A 22,905-nucleotide genomic window follows, 5' to 3' on the forward strand; every position below is an offset into this window, starting at 1 on the left:
TTTATTTGACAGTTTTCACTATCATTCTTTAATGAGCATTGTTGTCAAATCACTGTCTTTGTCAGACAAATGTGTATGGAATTATCTGTCAATGTCACATCATTGCAAAATAAAGCTAAAAAATATTCTGGAAACTAGTATGCTACTGTTAAAATCTGTTACAATTTAAAAGCTGTAGAACTTCAGCTCATCCTTGGCACTTGGCAAGGACAGACCAGGCGCACACAGGTCATCTCCATGGCCGAGGCTGGGAGATGGGGGGAGTAGTTTCTCCAGGCTACCCAGCAGGACGCAGCAGGCGAGTCTTCCAGAGAGTACAGGCATCTGTCTGGGTCATGTAGGCAATCAAGTCCAAAAGAAAGCAGAGTCCTTGGGACTTCTCTTTCAAGAGAAGCTCACAGTAGCCATCCCATGTTTTCCACAGCAACACAGTAATACTTACTTGGCCACCTCCACTGAGCTGGTCAGCTGCTGAGACAAGGTGGAAGGTACAGCAGGACATTGGCAAAGGGGAGATCATCAGCCCCTAGGCAGGCTGTCTCTGTGGTGTGGGTGGGCATATCTGACCTAGGTAGGTGGTGCTGAGCTCAGGTATTAGCAGCAGCCCAGCAGCAGCCCCAGAGGTTTCCATGAGGGCTTTCCCAGCCTCTTGGCATTCCCAAGGATTTCCCCAGGGGGTGGGACTATGAGGTGCTGTGGTTTGGAGGCCTTCCCTGCTATTAGACCTTGAGCCAGCTACTTCAGGCCAATGTGCCCACATGGCAGCATTGCTCACAGCACAGGTGTAGTACTACTCCATCACCTTTAGCAAGTGAACCAAAATGGCAGTTGCTCATGCACATTGCTAACCCGCTGGTAGTGAGTACTGGTGAAAGCTAGGCTTGGCCAATTTAAGACAGACCTGTATAGGGGAACCTGGCGTTACTCAAAACCTGTGAATAGAGCAAGCATTGTTGCACCTCCCTGGAGTGGGGGGAACTCTGCTCTCTTGAGGGTGCAGGAGATGTGGCGTCCTAAAATAGGAAACGGTCTGCACAGAACTTGTATAACCAGATAATGGGCCAGGCCTGGTCTTCATGGAGCATGAACGGACTGGGAACAGCACCAGCATTTCCCCACGAGGGTCTCCCATCCTGTGTCATTTCTCATCTACTTGCACAGAGTAGACAGACAATAGGTGATAGGCTCCTTTGGGAGCACTTCTATGTGTTCTTGCAGGTTTGTCATGCAACTGAAGCTACTGCCAAACCTCTTGGGCTAAAAGGAAGAGGAGGTCCAGAAAATGAAATGGGACTGCCTTCAGAGCATGTGAGGATGATGCTGTGATCTGCTGCGAGTCCAGGCCAACCTACCCCCAAATGGTGCAAAAAGCATTCTGAAAGCTGTTCAGCCCATCACAGTTCCTCTCATGTGGTTTTCTAGGCCCCAGTGCCACCGCCATGCCATGTGTTTCTCTAGCACCTGTTCCTGCAGTATTTAAACATAAATCAGCAATGTAAAGAGCCTTGATACCCTCTCTCTGTCAGTGGTCTATCTCAGTTCCCTGCCTTGTCTTTAGGAGCTGTGACAGGGGGAATTTCCCAGCACCTGGTCACAGAGTCAGGGACTGTCCCCAACCTGGCTGATCTTCTGAAGCATTTGCATTTGAACTGATGCTCTCTGAAACTATCCTGCCAGCCAGCGTATTTCTACCAGGTCTCTGGTGTGCTGAGGAGGTCTGATAGCAAACTGTTAGAAAACTGGAAAGCAGAAAGGTCCCAGCGATAGAAACGAGACAGTTGTTTCTTCTGTTTGAGGGACAATTCACTGAATAGCTGCTCTGATAACCACTTATAGGTCCACTGCACCTGGGTGTCTGTGAATTCAGGAAGGTGGATGTCCTTCGGCAACCCGGCTCGATGCAGCAGGTGACTCAGCTCCTGCCTGAGGAAGCCAAACATCATCACGTAGTCATACTGGATGAGACAAGGTCGGCACAGGCTGACTAGCGGCTTTGATTCCAGGCTGGCATTGTGCTGTCCCCTGTCTAAAATATCCTGAACAAAACTGCTGAAGGAAGGCCTGCTGCCCATGCCTTGCATGTAAGCCGAGATCAGCCTCTGGAAAGGGTCCCTGACAAACAGTACTTTGGTGTAGGAGCCCATCATGGCCTCTATCATGGTCTGGTTGAACTTGCTCAGTTGCGTCTGCAGAGCATGCTGCCGAGGGTAGGGAAGTGGCATCGGGACTGTCACATTTTCTTTCTCTTCTAGCTTCTCCAAAAGCCTCTGCCATCCCTCCATACCTGTCGCTGGCACTTGGCAATAGAGGAAGTCCAGCTTGGTGCTGACCCTCACACTGGAGAGCATGCGGGCTTGCTCCTCATGGCTCTCCGGCAGTGTGGCCACTTTTGCTGAGTGGCTGCAGAAAGCTCTCAGCCTCTTCTTCCGGAGCTGCTGGACATGAAGGAAGGTGTCCAGTGTCAGAGGGGCAGCCTCCTCTGCCCTGGAAGCCGGGTCATCTGGAAAACACCATTTGAACATGGGAGTTGAGGAAAGCCCAGAACAGACCTCTGCCCTTGAGCCTGCAGTGCCGCCCAGGATGCCTTGTACTATGGATCCAGTTCTCCACTAAACTATAATTTTTGTTCTTAACTCCTCTCTTTCCCCTCCCTGTGACTCTTTCAGCTGAGCTTAACTGAGGCGAGTTTGCCAAGCAGCAAATATTCTGAGAGGCGTATGAGGGGTAAATTGCTTTGTAGATGCAAATACACAATCCCTCTGAACACTTTTGGAAATGGTAATTGTTTGTTTAACATCAGAACACGTCATATGATCAGCCGCTATCAAAGCTATGCTAAACCAGGAGATTATTATTAAAGGCTACTGGTGTTTGAGGAACCCAAATGACATAAGTTCTTGCATCACTTACATATGTAAATTTTTTCTTATGAAGATAAAAAGCAAATAAAAAGAAAAAAAACAAATAAAAGCTAGAAGACAAAAAAGCAAATATAAAAGGCTAAAGCAAATAAAAAGAATCTATGACAGTTGCTTTTAATCTGTCAAATTTCAGCTTTGTGCCTTACTTTTTAATCTTCTTATTTTTGATGTGAAGAGGCCATAGTGAGATTAAAGCTCCCATGAATGCAGAGGACGAATGTTTTCCTTGCTGTATTTTTTTACTAGTACCACTTGTTTGCCACATCTGCTTAATGCAAGCATTTGGCAGCCCTGGGGGGCATAGTTAGTTTCATGGGTTCTCCCAGGTTCTTGGGAAGTTAAATATTTTTCACTGATTTGGGCAGGCTTTCACACAGGGAAGAGAAACACGTTTTATAATTAGGAAAAAAACAAGCAAACAAACAAAACCAGGGAATGCAGGAAAAACTGTGGTGCCTGAAGCTATTTGAAGCTTCAGGCACCCCAAGCTCTGACTGATAATATTAGCTAATTCCCACGCTGGCTTGGCCCTGGATTGACGGGACTGAGGCAAATGCATTTTTGGGGTAAGAGGTGTATTAAATGCCCGTTTTGCTTGCCTGGCCCCCGACTCCTCCCCATGCTGCAGGGCCGATCCCCCCCAGCCCTCCAGCAGCGTTTCGCTCCTTGCAGTGCTGCAGTGACGGTCTCGAGAGCCACCTCCTAGCTTTTGAGGCATGTTTTCCGCACCCCAGCTGTGATAACGGGCCACCCCGACGATGGGAGCTGCCCCTGTGGGCTGCTCTGCCCCGTGCTGTGCAAACAGGCATTTCTGCTGCCGCTTCGCTGTCGCGCGGGCTCGGCGTTACCTCTGTGGCCCCCGAGGAGCAGCCAGCAGCCCAGCAGGGTGGTGGTGGCCAGCGCAGCCGCCAGGAGCAGGCGGGGGAGGAAGCGCATGTTGTGCCTGGTGGCCTGGTCCCGCGGCACTGGGACGCGGAGCGCCGTGCTGGTGAGCGGGGGCAGGCCCAAGGGAAGGATTAGGGAACCTCCTGTGTTTGTTTAAGGGAAAACACACCCAGGACCTGGGTTAAAGTACTGTTTGGGCAACAGCTTGGCTCAGGGGCCCGAGGTGCAAAAGGTGCACGTAGCTAATGAAGGACTGCCTGCCACCCTACAGCTGCAGCGCCAGCTTTTGGAGGCTTTTTGCCTCCTTTCCAATGTTTGTGCAGTCCCTGGCGCTCTGTCACCCTGCCCATGCTGGGGCCCTGCAGCTTATTTTAGTCCCCACCAGAAACAAGCCATGCGCCCACGGCCCCACGTGCAGCGTCCCACGGAGCAAGGGGGGTGGCTGGGGCCAGCTGTGGGGCAGCCTGCTTGGGGGGCTACTGCAGTGGGTTTGGGGCCTGGCCTCTGCAATGCCGGAGGGCGTTTTGGGGCACAAGTGGGGGCAGGAGAGGTGCAGTGAGGCGGCACATCCTGAGGGACATGGCTGGTCCCTGACAGCAGGGACCGAAGGCACTGAGCTACTGCCCTTCCCAATAGGGCTGCTTAAAAATCGTGGCAGAGGCAGACTGTCACTTGCATGGTGAAAGCACCCAGAGGCCCCAGACCGAGCAGACATCCGCCCCCATCATGCTGCAAAAGGGGTGCGGGTGCCATGCGCGGGCGCCCACGCAGTTTCTGCCCTTCCCCAGGGAGCCCCATCGGAGACTGCACACGGCYGGGCAACGCCGCAAGCGTGGTGAGGCAAAACCAGGCTTTGCCTCCAGCGGGAGGGATGCAGTCTGGCTGGAAGACCCGGCAGCCGCAAGGGTCTGGGGTAGCGGAAGGAAAAGGGATTGCTACTGAAGAGCCAGAAGAGCACCAGCGTGCGAGCGTGCACAGTCGGTACACGAACACGGGCAGGATACACGCATCGGCAGCGTGCAGCAGGCAAGGGTGCAAGCACGCTGACACGGTTGAGCCTGGTAGCGAGGCGGCCATGGGTGTCCGCAACCCACCTCCGGGAGGTCTCCGGAGGGCAGGGGCCGCCTTGGGCGCCCCCTCACCCGCGTGGGCTTGCTCTCGTTTGCCGGCGAAGCTGTGATTTTTCCACCAGAGGGTGCTCCACACATGAGGAATCGCCAGCTCGTCGCCCCGCGGGGCTCTGGGGAGCAGTGGATGGAGCCTGGTTGTGCATAACACCTCCCAGCTGCGATTTAAAGAACTAACTTCAAGGTTTTTGTAGCCGCGGATGTGCGTTTTAAAGTTTGCTGGGTCTCCCTCGAGCCTTGGAGGGCTGACATGACCCGAGACGGGCTGTGAAACATTTCTCATCTCTCTGTTGGTACAACGTATTTGTTTTGGTCAGTGAGATTTCCACATTTCTCGCTCCGGGGTTTAAATCTTACAGGGTGGAAAGACATGGAAGACATGAATTTTACTTTGTGCTGCAGTGCCACGGTTATTCCTTACAGTGTGCTGGGTCTTATGGCAGGAGGGTGCCTGAATGAAGGATAAATATTAACTGAATATAATAATTGTGACTTGTTTTACAGTATTACAGTAAAATTACAGTAGTGCTGACAGCCCCGCAAGGCTAAGTCCTGCATAACCGCAGGATGCAACAGTTGCAACCTCCATCCAAGCCAACGTGCCCTGGGGTTTTGGTCAGTGCAGGTAGCTGGTGTGCAGAGCAGCGCTGTGCGCCATCGCTGCTCCAAGTAGCCAAACTCTCTCCGTCTAGCGCTTTCCACTTGCTGCTCCCAAAGCTGCTGTTGGGCCAGCATCGCCTGTCATGTGCACAGGGCACCTGTGACGCAGAGCCCTGTGGAGCTGCCCCGGGGCTGCCCCGCGGGAAAGGCTGTGAACAGGAGTCGCTCTGGATGCCAAACCAGGGCCAGCAGGGCCGGCTCCAGCCCAAGGACGTCCTTTTTATTAATCTCCCGTGAGTTTAACGAGCAGAGGGGCAGAAGGAACGACAGAAGTCCTCGTTGTTAGCCAAGTAGCAGCAGCACTTGCCTTCCTGTATTGAAATACAGCCCTACGGTGGGGACTGTCCCAGCTGCAGCCCTGCCGAGTGAAGCACAGCTGAACCTGCGAGGGAGAAGGGCAATTTATTTTTAAGCAGGCTTGTCAAGGATACAGTCATAAGGCAAAAGAAAAGAGATGTTCTCTGGCTGAAAAAAAAAAAGTCCTACCTTTCTGAATGCATTGCAAGCAAAGAGTGTCTGTGAGGCTTTATCAGGATGGATCTGTTCAGGGGAACAGGAGAGACAACCAGTGTCTGCTGGGCCTTCGTGACCAGATGTGCTGCAAAAGGGAGAAATGTCTGTGAGCCAGGAGAGCGGGCTGAGCCCTGGCCGCAGCACGGTGCTGGAGGGACAGGGATGGCAGGCCCTGGGGGTGCTGGAGCAGGAAGGACAAGCCGCCGTGGAGCTGCTGGGCACAAGCAGTCTGTCCCCAAGGTCCTCCTGCTTGCCAGGGGTGGAGAAATGCCCRTCTCTGGGTGCTGGTGTCCAAACCCCACTTGGAGGCCTGTGTGAAATCTGTGTGGCAGCTTCTGCCTTTCTCCCCTGAAAAGCTTTCCCAAGTGTTTGTAGACAATTTAAACTTGCTGATAAATTTTCTGTGGTCGTCTTTCTTGGACCTCTGAGAAGTGAGCAACAAGCCTGTGATTGCAACTGTTGCAATGAAAGGCTTCCTGCTCCATGTCCGCAGCGGTAGCGCTCTTTGCAGGCACCCGGGCTGAACCAGGCATATAAATGCACTTATATCCTGCTATTTAATGCAGTTGTGTAAGGGTAGCACTGTGGGTGTTGGATTTGAAATTTCACTGGAAGCTTCATCGGGGACTTTCATCCTTACTCATGAAAACTCTTACCACCATGACTGTGAAAAAGCTATTCCCTTTTTCTTTAAATTAGTAATATGATCACCTGAAGGAGGATTTCCAGATTTAGCCCCAGCAATGGCTTGAGCTGGATTGCCTTGGACTCAGCTTTTTCTCATAGGACACAAACCCTTTGGAGATATTCTTACATGTTGATAAACATCCTCATCTTGAGGCTTCTAGAGTTCCTCCCACACTTCAAAATTTTGCAAAGTATTGTTTTGTGTGACCATGACCTGAAGAAAATGGTATGCCGATCCCCATCCATTGTTCCTCCTTGTGCTGGCCGCTGCCGAATGCACGTGTGTGTGGAGGAAGGCCGAGCATGTTGTCTCCTTGTGGGAATGTGAACTTTGTTAAGTGATGGCAAATACTGCCTAATTCAGCGAGGGATATTTTTGCATTCTTCATAAAGGAAGAGCAGATAGGAAGCCTACTTTTTCTCCCATTTCTTGTTTGGAAGGCTAGCATTTGGAAACTCAGATATGAAATCTAAATTTTGAATGCTTTAAAGTAGTAAACACTGAGAAGGTTGAGCAGTCATTCTGCAGCAATGTGGGAGTAGGCAGAGGTTTAGCATGTTCTCCTACTCCAAGATCCTCATCTAAAGTGCAAAGCATCTCTTACACCTAGAGAGGCTGGGCCAGAAACCAGAGCGATGGGGCTGTTGGCTGACTGGCAGCAAATTGCACCACATGGAGGTGGATTCCTCAAAATAAAACAAAAAAGTTTAGGGGAGTGTGGGTATTTGTGAATAAACCGGGTATGTTGCAAGCTGAGAAAAGGGTCTTTTCTCGGCCTCAGCTGCCAGTTCTTGGAGCTTGTTTCTCTGCGCTCATCAGCAGCTCTCGAGGCAGTGTGAGGAGCCTGGTCACGCAGTTTTCTTTGACACAGACTTACTCCAGGCCTGGTGGTGTGCTTACAGGGTCACCCTCATCGCACAGGGCTGCTGGGGACGAGGCTCCCTGCTCCACGGCAGGGACCACCGGGAGCTTCCCCGACAGGAGATATCACAGTGTGGGGACTCGAAAGAGATTTAGCTCTCCCGGGCTGTGTGAACTGGGGTGCTTCTGTAAATATCAGCTTTTGTGGTCAAGAACTTTGGCCAAAAACGTCCGTTCTTGGCTACTTTGGGCATCGGAGTTTCCCCTGGGGAGGATTTGGGACTTTCTTGTGCCTCGCTCCTGCCAGCTGCAGGTGGCTGGAAGAGGCGTGTGCCTGCTGGGAGCCCGGGACRCGCGGGGCCGCTCACCCTGCTCCTCCAGCATCCCCATCCGGGGTGCTGCCCACCCGCCAGTGTCAGCGGCGGGTTGGAAATGAAGAGATTTTGCCCACTTCTGCTTTGGACAGAGAACGCCCGGCTGGTGGCGCGCTGATYGCCGGGGCCCAGAGACCCTGGAGCGAACGTGGTGCCCGTTTCCGAGCTGCGCCCCATTTTGGCGCGCCTTCCCGGCGCCCCACGGCCCGGAGAGCCCCCACGGCATCGGGAACCCCTGCAACCGCAACTCACCATGGTGCGTTTGGCATCAGCTAAAGTTATGTAAGGAGGAAAGGAAAGAAAGTTCACGTTGCATCCACGGAGCAGAGCAGGTAGGGCGATGTTTGGAGTGGTTGCACGGCTCAGGCGCTTCCTGTTTTCCTCCCGGCAGGAGCCGTGATTGTCACTTATTATTCAGCTCCTCATCCTGGGAGGAAGACAGTATCGGGCTGTGCTGGGGCAGCAGGATGTTTATGTGGTAGGCTGAGTTAAGGTACTGCTTTTAATACTCCCCGGAGCAGAGTCATTGGGGGAAATGTACATTTTAGGTTTTCAAAGAAGGGCTGTAAACGTCCCCAGCGCTTCGCCATCRCCACGCGCGCCGCATGGCTTCCTGCCAGGGTGGCGTGGCGCGGCGCGTGTCTAAGGCTGCTGTACCGGGGTTTTACAAGGTGCCACAAGCTATGGGTAATTGAGGGAGGATTCGTATAATTAGTGATGCTAGATTGAGAGGCTTTGCCTAATTACTCTGTGAGCTGTTAAAGCAGCCACCCRACGGGCCTGCATTAATGTTGGTAGCTACCTGTGCAGGTCCGTGCGGAGGCTCCCCCGCGCCCCGCGTTAGGGACCAGCGTGGGCTGCGGGGGCTCAGTGGCAGCGGAGACTGGTTCTCGCCGGGGCAGAGTGTGTTTTAAAACCAGGGAAATGGGTGAGAGAGCTGGCACGTTCAGCAGCGCCTGCGGCAGGAGGCAGCTCCCGTGACACCCGGGGAGGTGGCCCTGCATACCCACGTTTCGCCCTTCCTTCCTGCTCTGCACCRATCCCCTTTGGCGGGTATTTTGCTGGTCTGTTTATAGGATAAAAGTGCCATGTTGCCACCAGTTCCTCCCCCAGCTCAAGCGCAGCAGAGGACTGCGTCCTGGGTGTAAAGCTCTGCTCCTGCCGATGACCCCTGTCGTACCCGCAATGGCATGTGCTCCTTTCCACTTCGCCTTTTTAAAAACGGAGGCAATTACAGAGAGCTGTCCTCTCTCCGCAGCAGCAGAGAAAGCAAGCAGTGTATGGGCATGTAACTGAAGGTTGCATCACAGTCCGTGCGTGCCGGGAAGGGTGCACATCGGGACGCGCAGAGATGACCTCCGTCCTGGCAGTTCCTCACCGAGCTGCGCTCTACAGCGCGAATAGTGCAGGATTTTTTTACTGCCAAGCATTTATCTAAACAAATTCCAGTCTTGCTTTATGTCCTGAGTGCCTTCCAGCTTCTCCCGGCGTTCCTCGGTCTGCCCTCTGGCAGAGCGCAGCTGTGCCGTGTTATAACGCTGCCATCTCCCACCCAGGGGAGAGCTCACCTGCTTTTCTGAGGAAACGCGGTAACCGAGCTCGTGGGCTACTCATGGCTATTAATTTTGTCCTTGCATTGCTTCACCCTGGGTGACTTTTAAAATGTAGTAGCACTGTGTGGGCCTGGAAGAAATCAAACGCAGTTGCAGACAAGCAAATCAGGCAGTGCTTACGTGTGTGTGGTAATCGGGGAAATCCAGATCTTCAGGTTTTCTTCCTCATTTGTTTCTAATATGAAGCAAGTTCTCTTCCTGTCCTGGCTACTATGTTCCTTAATAACATGTGTGCTTTAGGGTATAACTGACAGCTGCCCTTCCCGTTTTAGGGCCCTGACTCTAAGTAATTAGTGTGGGTATCTACTTATTTATTTTATCCAGACACTCACTGGACTGCTGCTCGTTTTGGGACTTGAGTAACAAGATGCAGTGCCACTGGGGGCTGGATGAGGGGGCTCTGATGGCCMGTCTGGACCGCGTAACCCCAGTGCGGCCTCGGTCCCGGAGAGGGGCACCTTCCCGGGCGCCACTGCTCCGCCAGGTCTGTCCCTCAGCCTGGGGCAGATTGCCCTCAGGAGCCGCTCTGCCACCTCCACCGATGCTGGGACGAGACCAGCCGCCCAGCCTGCGCTCGGCCCCAGCTTCAAGGACACTTCAGCAACAAGAGTGTCACTTTTCTTCAGTGGCAGTACTGGTGCTGCCCAGGGCCTCGCCGAGCGAATTTGAGTCCAAAATGTTTCCGAACTTCCTGGAAAAGGGCTGGTGGTGGTGAGATGATAGGGGAAAAAACCCTCAAAGGTAAAACATCCATCACTGGAGCCAGACTTTGGTCTTCCTCCTGTGATACCCAAAGGGAAGGAGAGATGCTGTGGGAAGATGGGCAAAGCAAGGTGGAGACTCCTGCAGGACAGGGGATGTGTGGGGTCACGTTTCCGATGAATTATCTTTTCTTTCTGAGCTTCGGCTCCCTCTCTGCAGATTGGGGACCCCCAGTGCAGTGGGGAGGACAAGCCTCTGGTGGGCCAGCGAGCTTCGGCAGGCAGCAATGCAGGTCTGGCCATGCCGCTGCCCCCACTGAGGGCACCCTGCTCTGCACCAGGGACTTTTTTTTCCCTTTGTGGCATCTCTGTTTGCGCTTTCCCAGTGCCGGATCTGCCAGCCCCGGCAGCCCTTCCCCACCAGTGCTTCTCCCCTCTTGCCAATGCCCCTTGCCCTTGCGGTAGGGTTAATGCTGGGGTTTAAATCCATGGCAGAGCAGTGTTCGCAGTGCCGGGGACTCCGGCATCAGCGTCCGGCCCTTTCCTGGCAGGGCAAAGCCAGCAGGGGCTGACTCAGCCCCGGCATCCACCGAATTCCCCTTTCTCAGCTCCAGCCGGGCTGCGGCTGCGGTAGCCCGAGGAAAGGCCCTGCCCCAGTGTTGGGYGGGAAAGGCGAGGGCTGCCGGTGCCGGCGGAGAGTGGCCGCCCCGCACCGCCTTGGCCCATGTGTCGCCGCGCCGTTCCCACCGCCAGCCTTGCATACAGCTCATGGGCAGTTTATCCACAGGGATTATTCTGCATCGGCCCATTTTTCGGGGGATATTAGTTCTATTGGGAGTGGTTGGTGCATTTTTTTGAGGAAATGTGCTTGTGGGTTTGCCCTAGTAAATTTGCTGTTTTTCTGTCGGACAGCTGGGAACTGGCGGCGGTGGGTGCCAAGGGGGGGTGCCACTTTGGGTGCTGGGGCCCGGGATGGGGGCCCGGAAAGCTCAGTGCAGCCTCGGCATGCGGCTGCGCAGTGGCCTCTCCCCGAGCTGTGTCCCCCCACACGCTGGGTGGGAATTGTGGCAGTGACAGCAGCATTTTGCCCTTCTCGGCCTGATTTTCGCTATCGCTGCCTTGCCGGGCCGCCTCGCCAGCGTGCCTTGCTGGGCACGGCGGCGGCTTCTCCGCAGGCAGCGCTTGGCCGTGGGACCGACGCGAGCCGAGTTTGCCCAGAGGCGCGCTGTGCGCCGGGCTCGTCCCGAGGGAGCGGTGTCCAGCTCCGCGGCCGGCCAGGGAATTTTCCTGTTTGTTGTCTTTTTTCATGACTTGCTGTGTGACTGTTGAAGTGTTCAGAGCTCTTTTGACTTCTGAGTGATTTGTTAGAGAAGGGGGGCAGCAGGCTACGCTTGGGCTACGGCTGCGCCGAGCCCTGCGGGGTGCGTAACGCTTGCGGGAATCCTGGACACCCTGAGCCCAACCATTTTACTGTACCAGAAACAGCAGGGGAAAAAGGGCTTGAGGTCTGTTTGTTTTACTTTTTTGCCAGACAATAACCTGCTGAATACTCCCAGGTTGTTTATATTTGGATGAGGATGCACGGCGTCCTGTGAAAGGAAAATGACACATCTRCTTCTTGGATGGGATGGTGCAAGACAAATAGACCTGACCGAAGGGAAGCTTGGCCGTGATAAATTATTGATCTCAGCAGAGCAATATATGGGGTGGGTAAGGCGAATGTGCGCTTTGGGCCTGGCCGCTGGGCTCCCCGTCCGGCCGAGAGGGCACGGCAGGCGAAGCGGCGCTCGCGCTTGTTTTTTCCCTTTGGCAGCACCCGGGTCGCGGGGGCAGATGCACAGGAAGGGCAGAGTTCGGCCTCCGACCGGACCCGTCCCCAGTGGCAGCCCCATGCCGCCGCTGCCTCTTTCCTGCGCGCGGGGCGCGGGCCGGCCCGCCGGGGCAGAGGAAACCGGGAGGCCCCGGGCAGGAGGCGCCGCGGGACGAAGCAGAGGTGCCGCCACCGGTCCCCGCAGTGCCAGCGCCGCCTGCGCCCTCCCTTCCACGCAGGCACCGATAAACGGCTTTCGGTGCTGGCGGGCCGCAAGCCGAAACAACCAAACTCTGCTCTCCCTCTGCCCTACACGCTGGCACGCTCATGCGAACAAAGCGCATACCTGAAATGTTTTCCCGGTAGCTGGGCAGCCCGTCGTTGCTAGGGACAAACAGCAAGGTTAAAACAATCCCAAACCATGCTTTTTTTTTTTTAATTTTAAATTATTTGTTTGTGGAGAACATTAGATGTTTGCCTGACAGGGAAAGGTTARGCAGGGGAAAAATGTGCGACCCGAAGGCCTTTGAGCACCACCAGAGCTGAGGCGCAGCAGGGGAAAGGAATTTGCTTGGCAAGGAGGAGCCGAATGCCTGTTTTATCTGCGGGAGCCTGAGGAACCTCACCAGCTCCCAGGGGCAGGTCTGCCAGGGGTCACCGTGGGGCAAACGCTTTGATAACGCGCCAGGAACTGGTGGGTCCGCAGCAGTCTATAGTTTCAGCTGGATTCAACATCCTTTCTCTTGATGCCTAGCATAGGTCAGAAATATTATTTTTTTTAATTTATTTTTTAATTTCTTCAGGGATATTTTTAATCAAAAAGTGAAGAAAAGAGAAACTTCTCTTCCTATTGTTCTTTTTCAGCATTTTTGGGCTGGGGAAGGAGGAAGAGGGGAAATGACTTTCCTCTCTCATTTAAAGCTGGTAAATGCAGCAGAAAATTGCTGCCTCCTCCATTTTTTTTAGTTTTATAGTAAAACCTGCCCAATTGCCTGTAAATTGGGTATGTCTGTGGATAGTTTCACTCAGCGAAAAAAATCCTCCTCTGCTTCTCCACAGTGAGAGTCTCCACGTCAGTTATGGGTCAAGGGAATCTCTCTCCCCTTGCTCTGTACTTCGATTAATCCATCTGGGAGTATCTGGGGAGGTGGGAACCCAAGAGGGCTACGCTGATGTCAGCCACTGCTGTTTATCTACATGTCTCATCTATATATCTTCGTTCACAGGCAGGGTTGCCTCACTGCAAAATCTTTCACCGCTATGCTATCATCTACTGCGCTCCTAGCCGCCTCCGTTGCTCTGCGAAGGACATCGCTTTTGGTAATCAGCCTTGCTGCTGAAAATGGCACATAACCTCCTCCCTTCGTCCTCTCATTCTTGACAGGCCCTTTTCTGTTCCTCTTCCATTGACCAATCATTTCCACGTATCCATCTACTTTTGCTTTCGTCCCCCCTTTTGGATGCCCCACTTTGCCCTCTTGTGCAAGGCTTCCTGTTCGGCAGGCGCTCGTATTTCCCGGGGTGTCACTGCAGGCCCCTGCGCTCTGCTTGCCTGAGACAAGATAACTCTTAAAGGCAGAGCCCTTGTCTCCACAGGCCCTTCAGGATGTGTGTAGATACGGACTGCTTGAAACAAAGCAAGAGCACTCATCTTTTGTGCCCTCTTCTGGGTACGCTGAAGACCGAGCCACCCAGGAGGTGTTCGGTGGCACCTCACTTTTCCCTTCCCACTGCGTGCTAGTGCAGTATATTGTGGCTGCTGCCTTCCAGGTGCCCCACTATTTGGGACATAAGGGCTGTCTGGTGCCCAGACCACACTCGCTCCAGGGACACGGTACTGTTAGCGGCCCCTCAAGGCACGGCAGCCCTCGGATGCCAGGGAAGTGGCAGAGGCTGGCATGTAGCACCGGAGTGAAGCAGCAAGCGGTTGCTCCCAGACCTGGGCCTGTTCAAAGGAAAAGGTTTACATTGATTCAGAAAGTGACCAGATAAATTTGTGGAAGAAAAACCAGCGAGGACTTTTAAATGCCAAGATGCCACCTCTGCCTGAGGTAGTCCTCAGGCCACAGCTTCCTAGGGGCTCCCCACCCCTGGGAGGTGTCAGGGTGTGCTTGTTCTAGTCCAGGGCTCTTTCCTGGGTTTCTGCTTTGGTGACTGTCAAAGATGGCACCTGGGGCCTTTCACCTGGTCTGGGATGGCTGGTTTGTGTTATATTATATTGATTTAAAAATGATTTTTTTTTTTCTGGTGTAAACAGAAACAGTCTTTAGTTCTCAAATAGCTGTGAGAGTGTTATTTGCTGAGAGCACATTTGCTTTCCTGCAGGTTTGGAGGTGCACTTGGTATTAAATCTCTGCAAACAAGCTGCAGGCAAGGATAGCTGCTTCTTATCACCTGTAGAATTATATGTCCGTCAAACAAAAATGCAATGTTATGAGTGGAAGAGCCTGGAAACCCTGAAATCACTTGAGAAGAAAAATGATGGGAACAAGCAAATCATCATTCTTTCATAAGTGTTCATGATTAAAGAAGTAGCAGATTTTTCAAGGCAATTTCAGTCTGAAAAAAACCAAAGGATTACAGCCATGCATTCTAGTGCAGGGCATAAAATACTGTGGCTGTTAAAAGTAATGGTCTGATGATCCACCTACACTGTGTAGTGAATTTGAAAGCAGGCAATTAAATTCTTACCTAACAGGGCAAGAAAGGCATAAAAATGGAGGGCAGAGAAATTCTGGATTAACACGCCTGAAAGAAAGGTCAGGAGGAAAAGTCCCTGCTGCCGCGAGCCTGCTGGGCCTTTGCGTTTAACTGGGAGTCAAGCCCTGAAATGCCCCTGCAGACCTGTCTGCAGGCTTCCAGGTCCCACTCAGGCTTTTCTAGCCCCTCGGCTGTTTGTCTTGTGTTGCTCCAGCACATTTCCACTCCCTTTACTCCTTCCCTTTGCGGAAGACCATTTTGGCGTCCCAGGGGATTTGTCAATGCCAGCTGCATCTATAAATACTCATGCTATAAATTTGAAGAACGAACTTACTCACTGGCAGGCGTAGCTCTGCCTTGTGTCGCTGTGCTGGAGGAACAGCAGGGTGCCTGGCTATAAACTCATAGACACTGAGCTGGATGCAGTTACTACCCTAAGAGAAAGTTATTAACATGTTTTTATAAGACTTGCATTTCAATTTCCAATTGATTAATAAAAATAATGCAATAGCAGCTCTTTGGTACTTCAGCATTTCTGTTCACTTGGGCTTTGACTTAAGTCAAACATTTTAGGTTTTGTATCAGAACAAATGGTTTTTAGAAGGCAGGAGTGCTCATGCATGCACTTAAAAGTACTGCAGATTCAGTGGCAGTGAGCCTGGGAGCTGGAGTGAGACGTCGATATATAGTAGTCAAACCTTCAGGTCTTAGGAGTTCATTCTTGTTTGGCCATTTCCTAGAGAAGTGGCTAGTTTCCATCATCATGAAACTTCACAAGATTGCAGGATACTTCCTGTTTTGCCACAGGCTATTTTGAAGCCTCGTATTTTCCCAGCGATAGCAGACTAAAGACAGCTCTCATGTCTGCGTCCCCTCTACGTTCTCCCTAACTTTTGGAATAGCAGCAACAGTCTTTCCTAGGTTGACATAAAGTGACATTTTTTTTTTACAATGTATTTATACAGAAGGGACACTGTGTTCCTTCCAACACATATTTCCTTTCTGAGCCTTTTCACTGGGAGAGGCTGAGTCACCGCGAATGCGCCGCTCTGATTTAACCCAGCGCAAGGAGGAGCGGAGGAAACCCTACCTCGGCGTGCATCTGCGGCAGCTCTGTGCAGTACTACAGGATGTAGCAGGCATTGACTACAGCAGGAGCTGCTCTCAGTCGCAAATGCTGAATGTCTTTTATATTCACAGTTCTAGTGGTTTCACATGAGAGAATCAAGTTCTATTTTTAAAAGAAAAAAATATGTACTTTTCCTTTTCTCGGGGAAAACTATCAGTCCATTTTACATGCTTATCACAAGGAATGGCTTTCTAAGGCTTGAGAGAAGTTTCTGTTCAAGACTGGGAAATGTGTGAATTTCTCTTTATGGTCGTTTTGGCATATCTCCTTTTAGCACTTTGATTCTCCTTGAGATTTATTCCCCGATTGCAGAAAAATATAGGCAAGAAGAATTGGTCAGGAGAGAGTAGAAGCTGCTGAGTGACAGAGCCTTTACCAACATTTTTCTTTTATAAATGATCTTGAGCTAGGTTCAGGTATGTGAGCACTTGTCCAGTGTGCATACAGCTAAGAAAAGAGCAGCCCTTTCATTCTCTGGGAGGCTCTGAAAAAAGTATCGGCTTTCAGACTTGAAACAGGCATTGTGCAGCTCATCTTGCAATTGCAATTCTTCTGTTTCCTGCATATTGTGTTAAAACCTTACTTGCAGGGACCATAGCCATGCTCAAATTTTGTTCTTGTCTTTGGCCCCAGGATTTCTTGTATGCATCTTCTTACGAAGGGAAGCCAAATATTTTCCCTCCAGAAGGTGCTCTTTAAGGTAAAGGAAAATATGAAAACAAAACTAATTTTTTTTCATGGTTTCTTCTGGAAATAGTGGTAGCAGGGTGTGGGTTAGCAGGGTGTGATCTGTTTTTGTGTTAATTTGTGGGGGGGTACCAAAACCCCAGGACAGTCCCATTTTTACTGTGCTTCCAGGTACCTCTAGGAACATCTTAAAATATGACATTGTGTCAGACTGCAAGCTGAGGTTTTCTGCATACTTAGCCAAGGCTTGGATTTTTTCCAGGGTGTCTCTCAGAGCAGTAGTAAGTGATCTGTCCTGCAGCAGCCTTCTCTGGGTTTTGTTTGCGTAATTAGCCATCTACCACCAGTTGTTCTTTATTGGCATTGCAGGGAACAAAGGCAAATATCCCTGGCCGTATCTGAGAATGTATAACTCTGGCAGAGCTTAAAATGCAAATGTTTCTCAGGCCAGCTGAGCTGTGAAGGCTGCCGCAGCCCTGGCGGGGGAAAGCACTCACTTCTCCAGTTTATAATTCACACTGGCTTATAGGTCCCTCGGATTTGTGTAGGGCTCTAAGACTCACCAGCACTAACAGCAAGCTAAAATAAACAGATGTACAAACCGTGCTGGATGGGGCTCACAACTAGCAGGGCCGTACAGGAGATGGATGCAAGTGTGGGGGGAGGCTACATGCCAATAACTTGCTCAAGGAGAGAATGCAGAAAATGGGAGATAAAGCCCCATGCTCAATACTAAAGGCAGGCAATAGTTATGAGATCAGCTGTATAAATCACTAGATGCTAAACAGAACAGAATTACTGAAGGGATTTTAAAATACAGTGGACGGGAAGTTCCCTCCAGCCAAAAGTCTGGGCAGACTGTAAGTGTGGTGGGGTTCGATTTCATCAGCCCCTCTCAGGGGCTGAACATTAGATCACATTTCAAATATGGCTTAGAAGTCAAATGCCTGTTTGTGGGGTTCATCCTTGGGTCCAAGTTGCAGTGTTGGCTCCAAATGCAAGCTCAGGCCCCTGACGCGGAGAACGCTGGTCTTGCAAACGCTTTGGCTGGAGGGACTGCAGTTCGTGGGGGGACTTGCGTTTTGTCAGCAGCTCCAGTGCTTTTATGGGACACGTTAATAATGTTAATAATCCAAACTCAGGATTTGCACGCAAGTTAAAGGCTGCAAACCTGGCCTCCAGCTCCAACAGCCACCTTGGGAGTTGTCTGGTGGGGACCGTTCCTGCCCCGAAATCGGGGTGCTGAAGGCGGCCTGGGTCAAGCAGAGGCAGGGCAAGTGCTGGCGGGCAGCGAGGGAGCAGCCCTCACGCTGCAACTGTGCTAATGAYGTACGAGTTCTTTAAGGAGTGAGGGAGCAGTGCCGCGGGGGAGCGGAAAGGGTGGGGAGAACGACTGTTCTTGTGCGCTTATGTTTGTCTCCTTATTAATGACTGAACTCAAAAGGCAGGATACACCTCCTTGGAGCCCGAGAAGGTCTCCGTTTTACACAAACACCTACCTGGGAAGGATGCAAACCCAAACTCCACTACTAAAAATATTCAGCCAAACAGAGAGATTTTCCAAAACAGAATTCCGGAAATTCTAAATTTGGTAGTGGTTTATTTGGGGGAGCACAACTGCTTTATTTTTTTCCCCTAAGGCAAGCAGGAACAATGTAAACACAGAGCACTACTCATCCCATCCCCTCCTCTGTGCTGCCGTTCTTTGAAGAGCCCATCAACAACCCTGTAGCCATCAGCTTCCCAAGGAGGCAGACCTGTGGCAAAAACAGGAATCCCTTATCGGGTGACAGGAAATTCTATTTTTACATGAAGTTCASATTAAAAATAAAAGGGAAAGATACGCGCAGGAGTTCTGGGCTAAAATTAAAACTTTAGCTTCTCCCCCGATGGTTGGCTCCTGGTGCCCTCCTGGTTGAGAAAGCTGTGATGCGCTCCAAGAGGGATCCTGCTGTCACCAGCTGCTCTTGGTGGGTTTTGCCCTGCTCCAGCGCTTTTCTCCTTGGTATCTTCTCACAGGGTGCTTCATGAGTGAGACAGTTTCTGAGTGTGCCCTGGGCAGCCCTGTCCTGTCCCCAGCCCAAGCCTGCCTGTGACCAAGCACCCAAGTGGGCCAGTGTTCAGGCAGTCTGACATTTCCTTGTCAAGGATGTTCAGTCAGAAATGACATCTCCTTAGGGTCTGTCTCGCCCAAGTGGCCATCAACCTTAGTATCAGACGCTGGTAATAATCCAGATTTCTGCTCGGGGTCAGAACGGGCGGGAGCTGCAGGGGAACCTCCTGGCTGGCCCTAGTTCGAGGGCCACAACCCCTCAGTCYGCTCCTTTTCCGCAGTCCCGCACTGAAAAGCGGCTGCCAAGGCAGCATTRCGGCTGCGTGCGTTTGTCGCCGCCGTGACGCGTGCGCCAGACGCAACCCCTTGATGGCCGCGCTCTTGCTCCTTAGCGGCTAGCGGCTCTGCGCCTGGAGCCGGGCCCTGGGCTCGCCCCCGCGGCTCGGCTGCCCCGGCTCGCCAGCTCTGCCGGCGCGGCGGCGGCGCTTGGGCGAGTCCCACAGCCACCGCTGCCTGCGGAGGGGGCACCGATGGCACGCCGTCAGCGAGCCTGCCGACCAGACAGGAAGACGGAAGACRGCTCGTTTCAGGACTATCTTTACGGGCCCCACAAGACTTGGGCAAGCAAAAAGCAATTAAAACATGCCCAGCAGAGTCACCCAGTAGAGCTAATGTGCAAGGTACACATCTACTGAATGACTACATAGCTATTTTTTTGTGGGTGTACGTGTCTACATTCATATTTATACTCTACCTCCCTCCCAGGAAAAGTCCCTTTCCAATGAATGCGGAAAGCAGGCTGGCTTTTTGGAGTTGTAATAAGAGAGGCTTTTCAGCTGTGTCAGGGATGCGTTAATCCCACGGCTGGGTGTTCCCAGCTGCTGGGGCACGGTGTGGTGGGGGGGAAAGGGCCATGTCATGAAGGCGCTAACGCACGCTGCTCGCTTTACCCGGACGCAACCAGGGACGCGCGTTTTCGGGCTTGGGGTACGAGCAGCGCAGGAACGCAGCGTGTTACTTAGACACAGTCCAGAAGAGTCCCGAGTCTCCGACAGGCGGAGAGAGGAATTTGCAAGGAATTCAGAGAAGATAAACTGCGAGCGCCCAAGCGTTTTGAAGCTTGGCAGGAGTGACGGARTGAACGTGCCGAGCCCAGGGAGGGCTCAGCCTTCCCTGGCCTGGGAGGGCCCCGGAGTGCTGTCGCCAGCTCTGCCCCAGCTGACCTTACAAACACTTAACAAAATAGCTCCTTTATTTGCTAATTTTAAGAGGGAGAATAAAAAAGCTGGGTTGAGTGTGCTGAGGCTTTCTGTTTTACCTCATCAAAACTTTGTTTTTAAAGCTTTGGCTGTGAAATGCGCCCTGAAAGCCTGCTCCCTTGGGAGGATCACCTGTGAGCATCTGCAGCCCAAACCGGGAAGGGGAAGCGCAAATCAAGGGGAAAAGGGAGCGGGGTGGTGTGAGTTGGCCAAGCCTCTGCAGGTGTTCAGCATCTGCCATTGTTAACATGCAGTTAACACTCTGCAGSTGTTCAGCATTCGTCACTGCAAGGTGAATCATTGTTGGAGAGCAGCAYCTCTTTTACTTGAGCTAGTCTCCCCTTTGTTAATGCAATTATAAAYGGGTTTGAAAAGCTGGGGAGAAAAGCAGTAATGTGGGGTTTTTTTTCCTTTGCTGTAGAGGGGCTGCTGTCAGGACCTGGGAGCACCTAGGGGACACAAGTTGCAGGAGCAGTGAGGCTTTTGGAGGAACAAGTAGGGAGGCTGGCAAGGGGGAGGTGGGGCTGGTACTGAATGATRAGAAAGCATTCAGCGTTGCTTTTGGATACACTTGAAAGCATTGGGCTGAAGGAGGCAGCCTGAGTTGTTGGTTTGGTCCTTGGCTGTAGCAGGTATGTTCGTCATGTGGTCATTTTTAGGTGGTGCTTCTTTATTGGAAGATGGCATGGTTGTACTCTCTGTAGTTGTTCCTATTTGTGCCTGGCCCTTTCAGCTGCATGTTCTGCAATTTAGTGTTGTAGTACTGTTCACTTCACCTGTCTTCATGCACGCTGAAGTAGGCGTGCAGTTGAAGAACTCGCTGTCAGCCTTTTTTGCTAATATGGGCAAGAAATTAAACTGTTTGGGGCAAGCCCATATATGAGTAACTGCTTGTGACTCATATGTAGTGGAAAAACGAACCTTTGAAAGGCCACAAAATGAAAGTCTGAGTTCCCTGCTACATGATGTAAATACTTCTTGCCTTTGTTACTTGCTGTAAGATGAAGGGGTGAAACTCTGTTTAAAGGGGAAGTGGTGCAAAACATTGTCCACGTGGATTTTGAAAAAGTGTTATTGCAAGAATGTCCCCCCTCCTTGGGGTGCAATCCACTTTGTACTTTGAAATTATTCTGTTCGTGCATAAGAGTGGAATGTACTGACAGCTCTTGTTTTCTCTATATTCCCTCGTTTTGTCTGTTTGAAAGTGCTTCCAAGGTTGTCCAAACTGCTGCTGTCCCTCTGTCCCCATGCACCTAGCTGTACTTCTGTCCCAGGCCACCTGTGAGGACTGTGAGATGTTTGCATAGAGCAGTTGAGACTAGCTGTAGCAGCAGCACTGGCTGGGAGAGGAGAAGGCTGCTGAGATGAAGGCACTCACAGGGGCGGTGGAAATTGAGGCATAATCATCTCTCAGATGCAGTCCAATTGCCTTGGGCTTGGTACAGGATCTGCTGTCTGTCCCTGGTCATTAAGACTGGCTGGTCCAGATGGTTCATGTGGTATTGTAAAGGAAAGGGCTCCCAATACAGACTGCTGAGATCCCCGGGCTGTGGAGAAACCCAAGACGATCTGTGCAGCAGAAGTCCCTGGTCGCTCTGGAGTTTCAGACAGAAACCCATGTCTGAGGTCACTCGTCTGAATGTAGGCCAGGTGGCTCTCCTCAAGCCTATGCATGTTCCCAGATGTAGCAGGGATCATGCTGCCCCCTATAAATACGGATGAATGGAGATTGGTGTCTCTAGAGCTTTCAACTCTTTACGTACACTAGAATCAGTTAATGAGTGTTGCTAGAGACAGTGTAAAAAAAAAAAAAAAAGTGGGATGACAGAGAACAGGGTAGGTTCAAAAGGTGTGTGCAGAAGCTAATCTATCATTGCTAGCAGCGATGGATTCCGATGTATTCCTCTCGTCTGCTTCCTGAACTAAGCCGATGCTCTCTGTTTTTTGGACTTGGTTCTTGCTTCAGATTCAGCAAAACAGAACAGAATATTTTGTAACCCAAAATATTTGGGGGGAAGAAAAAAAGAAGTCTGACGGTACTTCCTCTTTTGAGATGTTTGAGAGAGTCAATTATTATAAAAAAATCCCAAACTCAAAACAGGAAACTCTTATCAGCTTGACAGGAAGCTTTATTGCTTTGTGGAAGTGTTACTGTGCGGTCATTGCTACTTTCAGTAGCTGTTTGTGAGTAATTTATGGGTTTAAGATAGGCGTCAAATCTTCCATGCAACCAGGGGAGAGGCCCTAAAGCTGGGACGGGCAGTGGTAGGAGTGGAGGGTGGAGGGGAAATACCAGGAACAGGATTTGTATTATCTTACTACATATATTTACAATGATAAGATTTTCATTGTCTTCTATGGTAAGTTATGATCCTGTTTTTGTTCTGTATTTGGATCAGGAAACAACAAACCTATGTCTTCAAAAAATGCACAGGCTTAATCTTCACTGACTTCATTATTCAGCAGAAGTAATCAAGGGATGTGGAATGATATGTAATTCCTTGGAAGGGTAACTTCTAAATTCTTCCCCTATAAAATATTATGTGCTCATATTCCAAATGCATGCATGTGTCTCTGTAAAAACAATAGTCATATACATGTATATGTAAATTATATGTAAAAACCTGTCAAAGGGGTTGGGTTGGTTCTTTTTGATGCCTCAACTTTGTCATGCTTATTTTTGACAGAAAACTTGTTTATGTGCAGATGGCATTTCTGGGGGGTGGGGGAAGAGTTTCCTCTAAAGTATCTCTAGCTATTAAAAAAAACTGTGGCACGTGATGTAGTTAAATATATCTGAAAACTCAGCATGTGTGCTTTACATATTTAGGTTTGGAGCTTACAGTTCAAACCTGTCATGTATTTGTGTTGAACAACGCTGGCTCTTTGCCCAGTATTTGCCTTTTTTTTTTTTTTTTTTTTTT

General features: G+C 51.1%; 1 protein-coding gene and 1 long non-coding RNA gene across 2 annotated transcripts in view; one reads left to right on the top strand and one right to left on the bottom strand.

Moving 5' to 3' along the window:
• Window positions 1-1,688: 1,688 nt before the first annotated feature.
• On the bottom strand, window positions 1,689-3,857 carry LOC112963429 (carbohydrate sulfotransferase 8-like). The gene is made up of 2 exons (XM_026060448.1): window positions 3,770-3,857; window positions 1,689-2,500 (listed from the first exon to the last, which is right to left on the bottom strand). The coding sequence occupies exons 1-2, from the start codon at window positions 3,855-3,857 to the stop codon at window positions 1,689-1,691; spliced, it is 900 nt and encodes a 299-aa protein (XP_025916233.1).
• Window positions 3,858-20,482: 16,625 nt separating this feature from the next.
• LOC112963415 overlaps window positions 20,483-22,905 on the top strand; it is a 3,379-nt gene continuing 956 nt past the window's right edge. Inside the window, exons 1-2 of the long non-coding RNA XR_003252592.1 lie at window positions 20,483-20,613; window positions 22,381-22,490. This is a non-coding gene — a long non-coding RNA (uncharacterized LOC112963415). The remainder of the gene's footprint in view (window positions 20,614-22,380; window positions 22,491-22,905) is intronic.

Source organism: Apteryx rowi, unplaced genomic scaffold (genome assembly GCF_003343035.1).
Source record: "Apteryx rowi isolate R43461 unplaced genomic scaffold, aptRow1 scaffold_169, whole genome shotgun sequence".
Lineage (NCBI taxonomy): Eukaryota > Metazoa > Chordata > Aves > Apterygiformes > Apterygidae > Apteryx > Apteryx rowi.

Bases quoted from the DNA above. Each gene is read 5' to 3' on its own strand.
- LOC112963429 (XM_026060448.1), bottom strand. From the start codon at position 3,857: ATGCGCTTCCTCCCCCGCCTGCTCCTGGCGGCTGCGCTGGCCACCACC. The intron at 2,501-3,769 runs GTAACGCCGAGC...GGTGTTTTCCAG, and splicing joins GCTCCTCGGGGGCCACAGAG to ATGACCCGGCTTCCAGGGCA.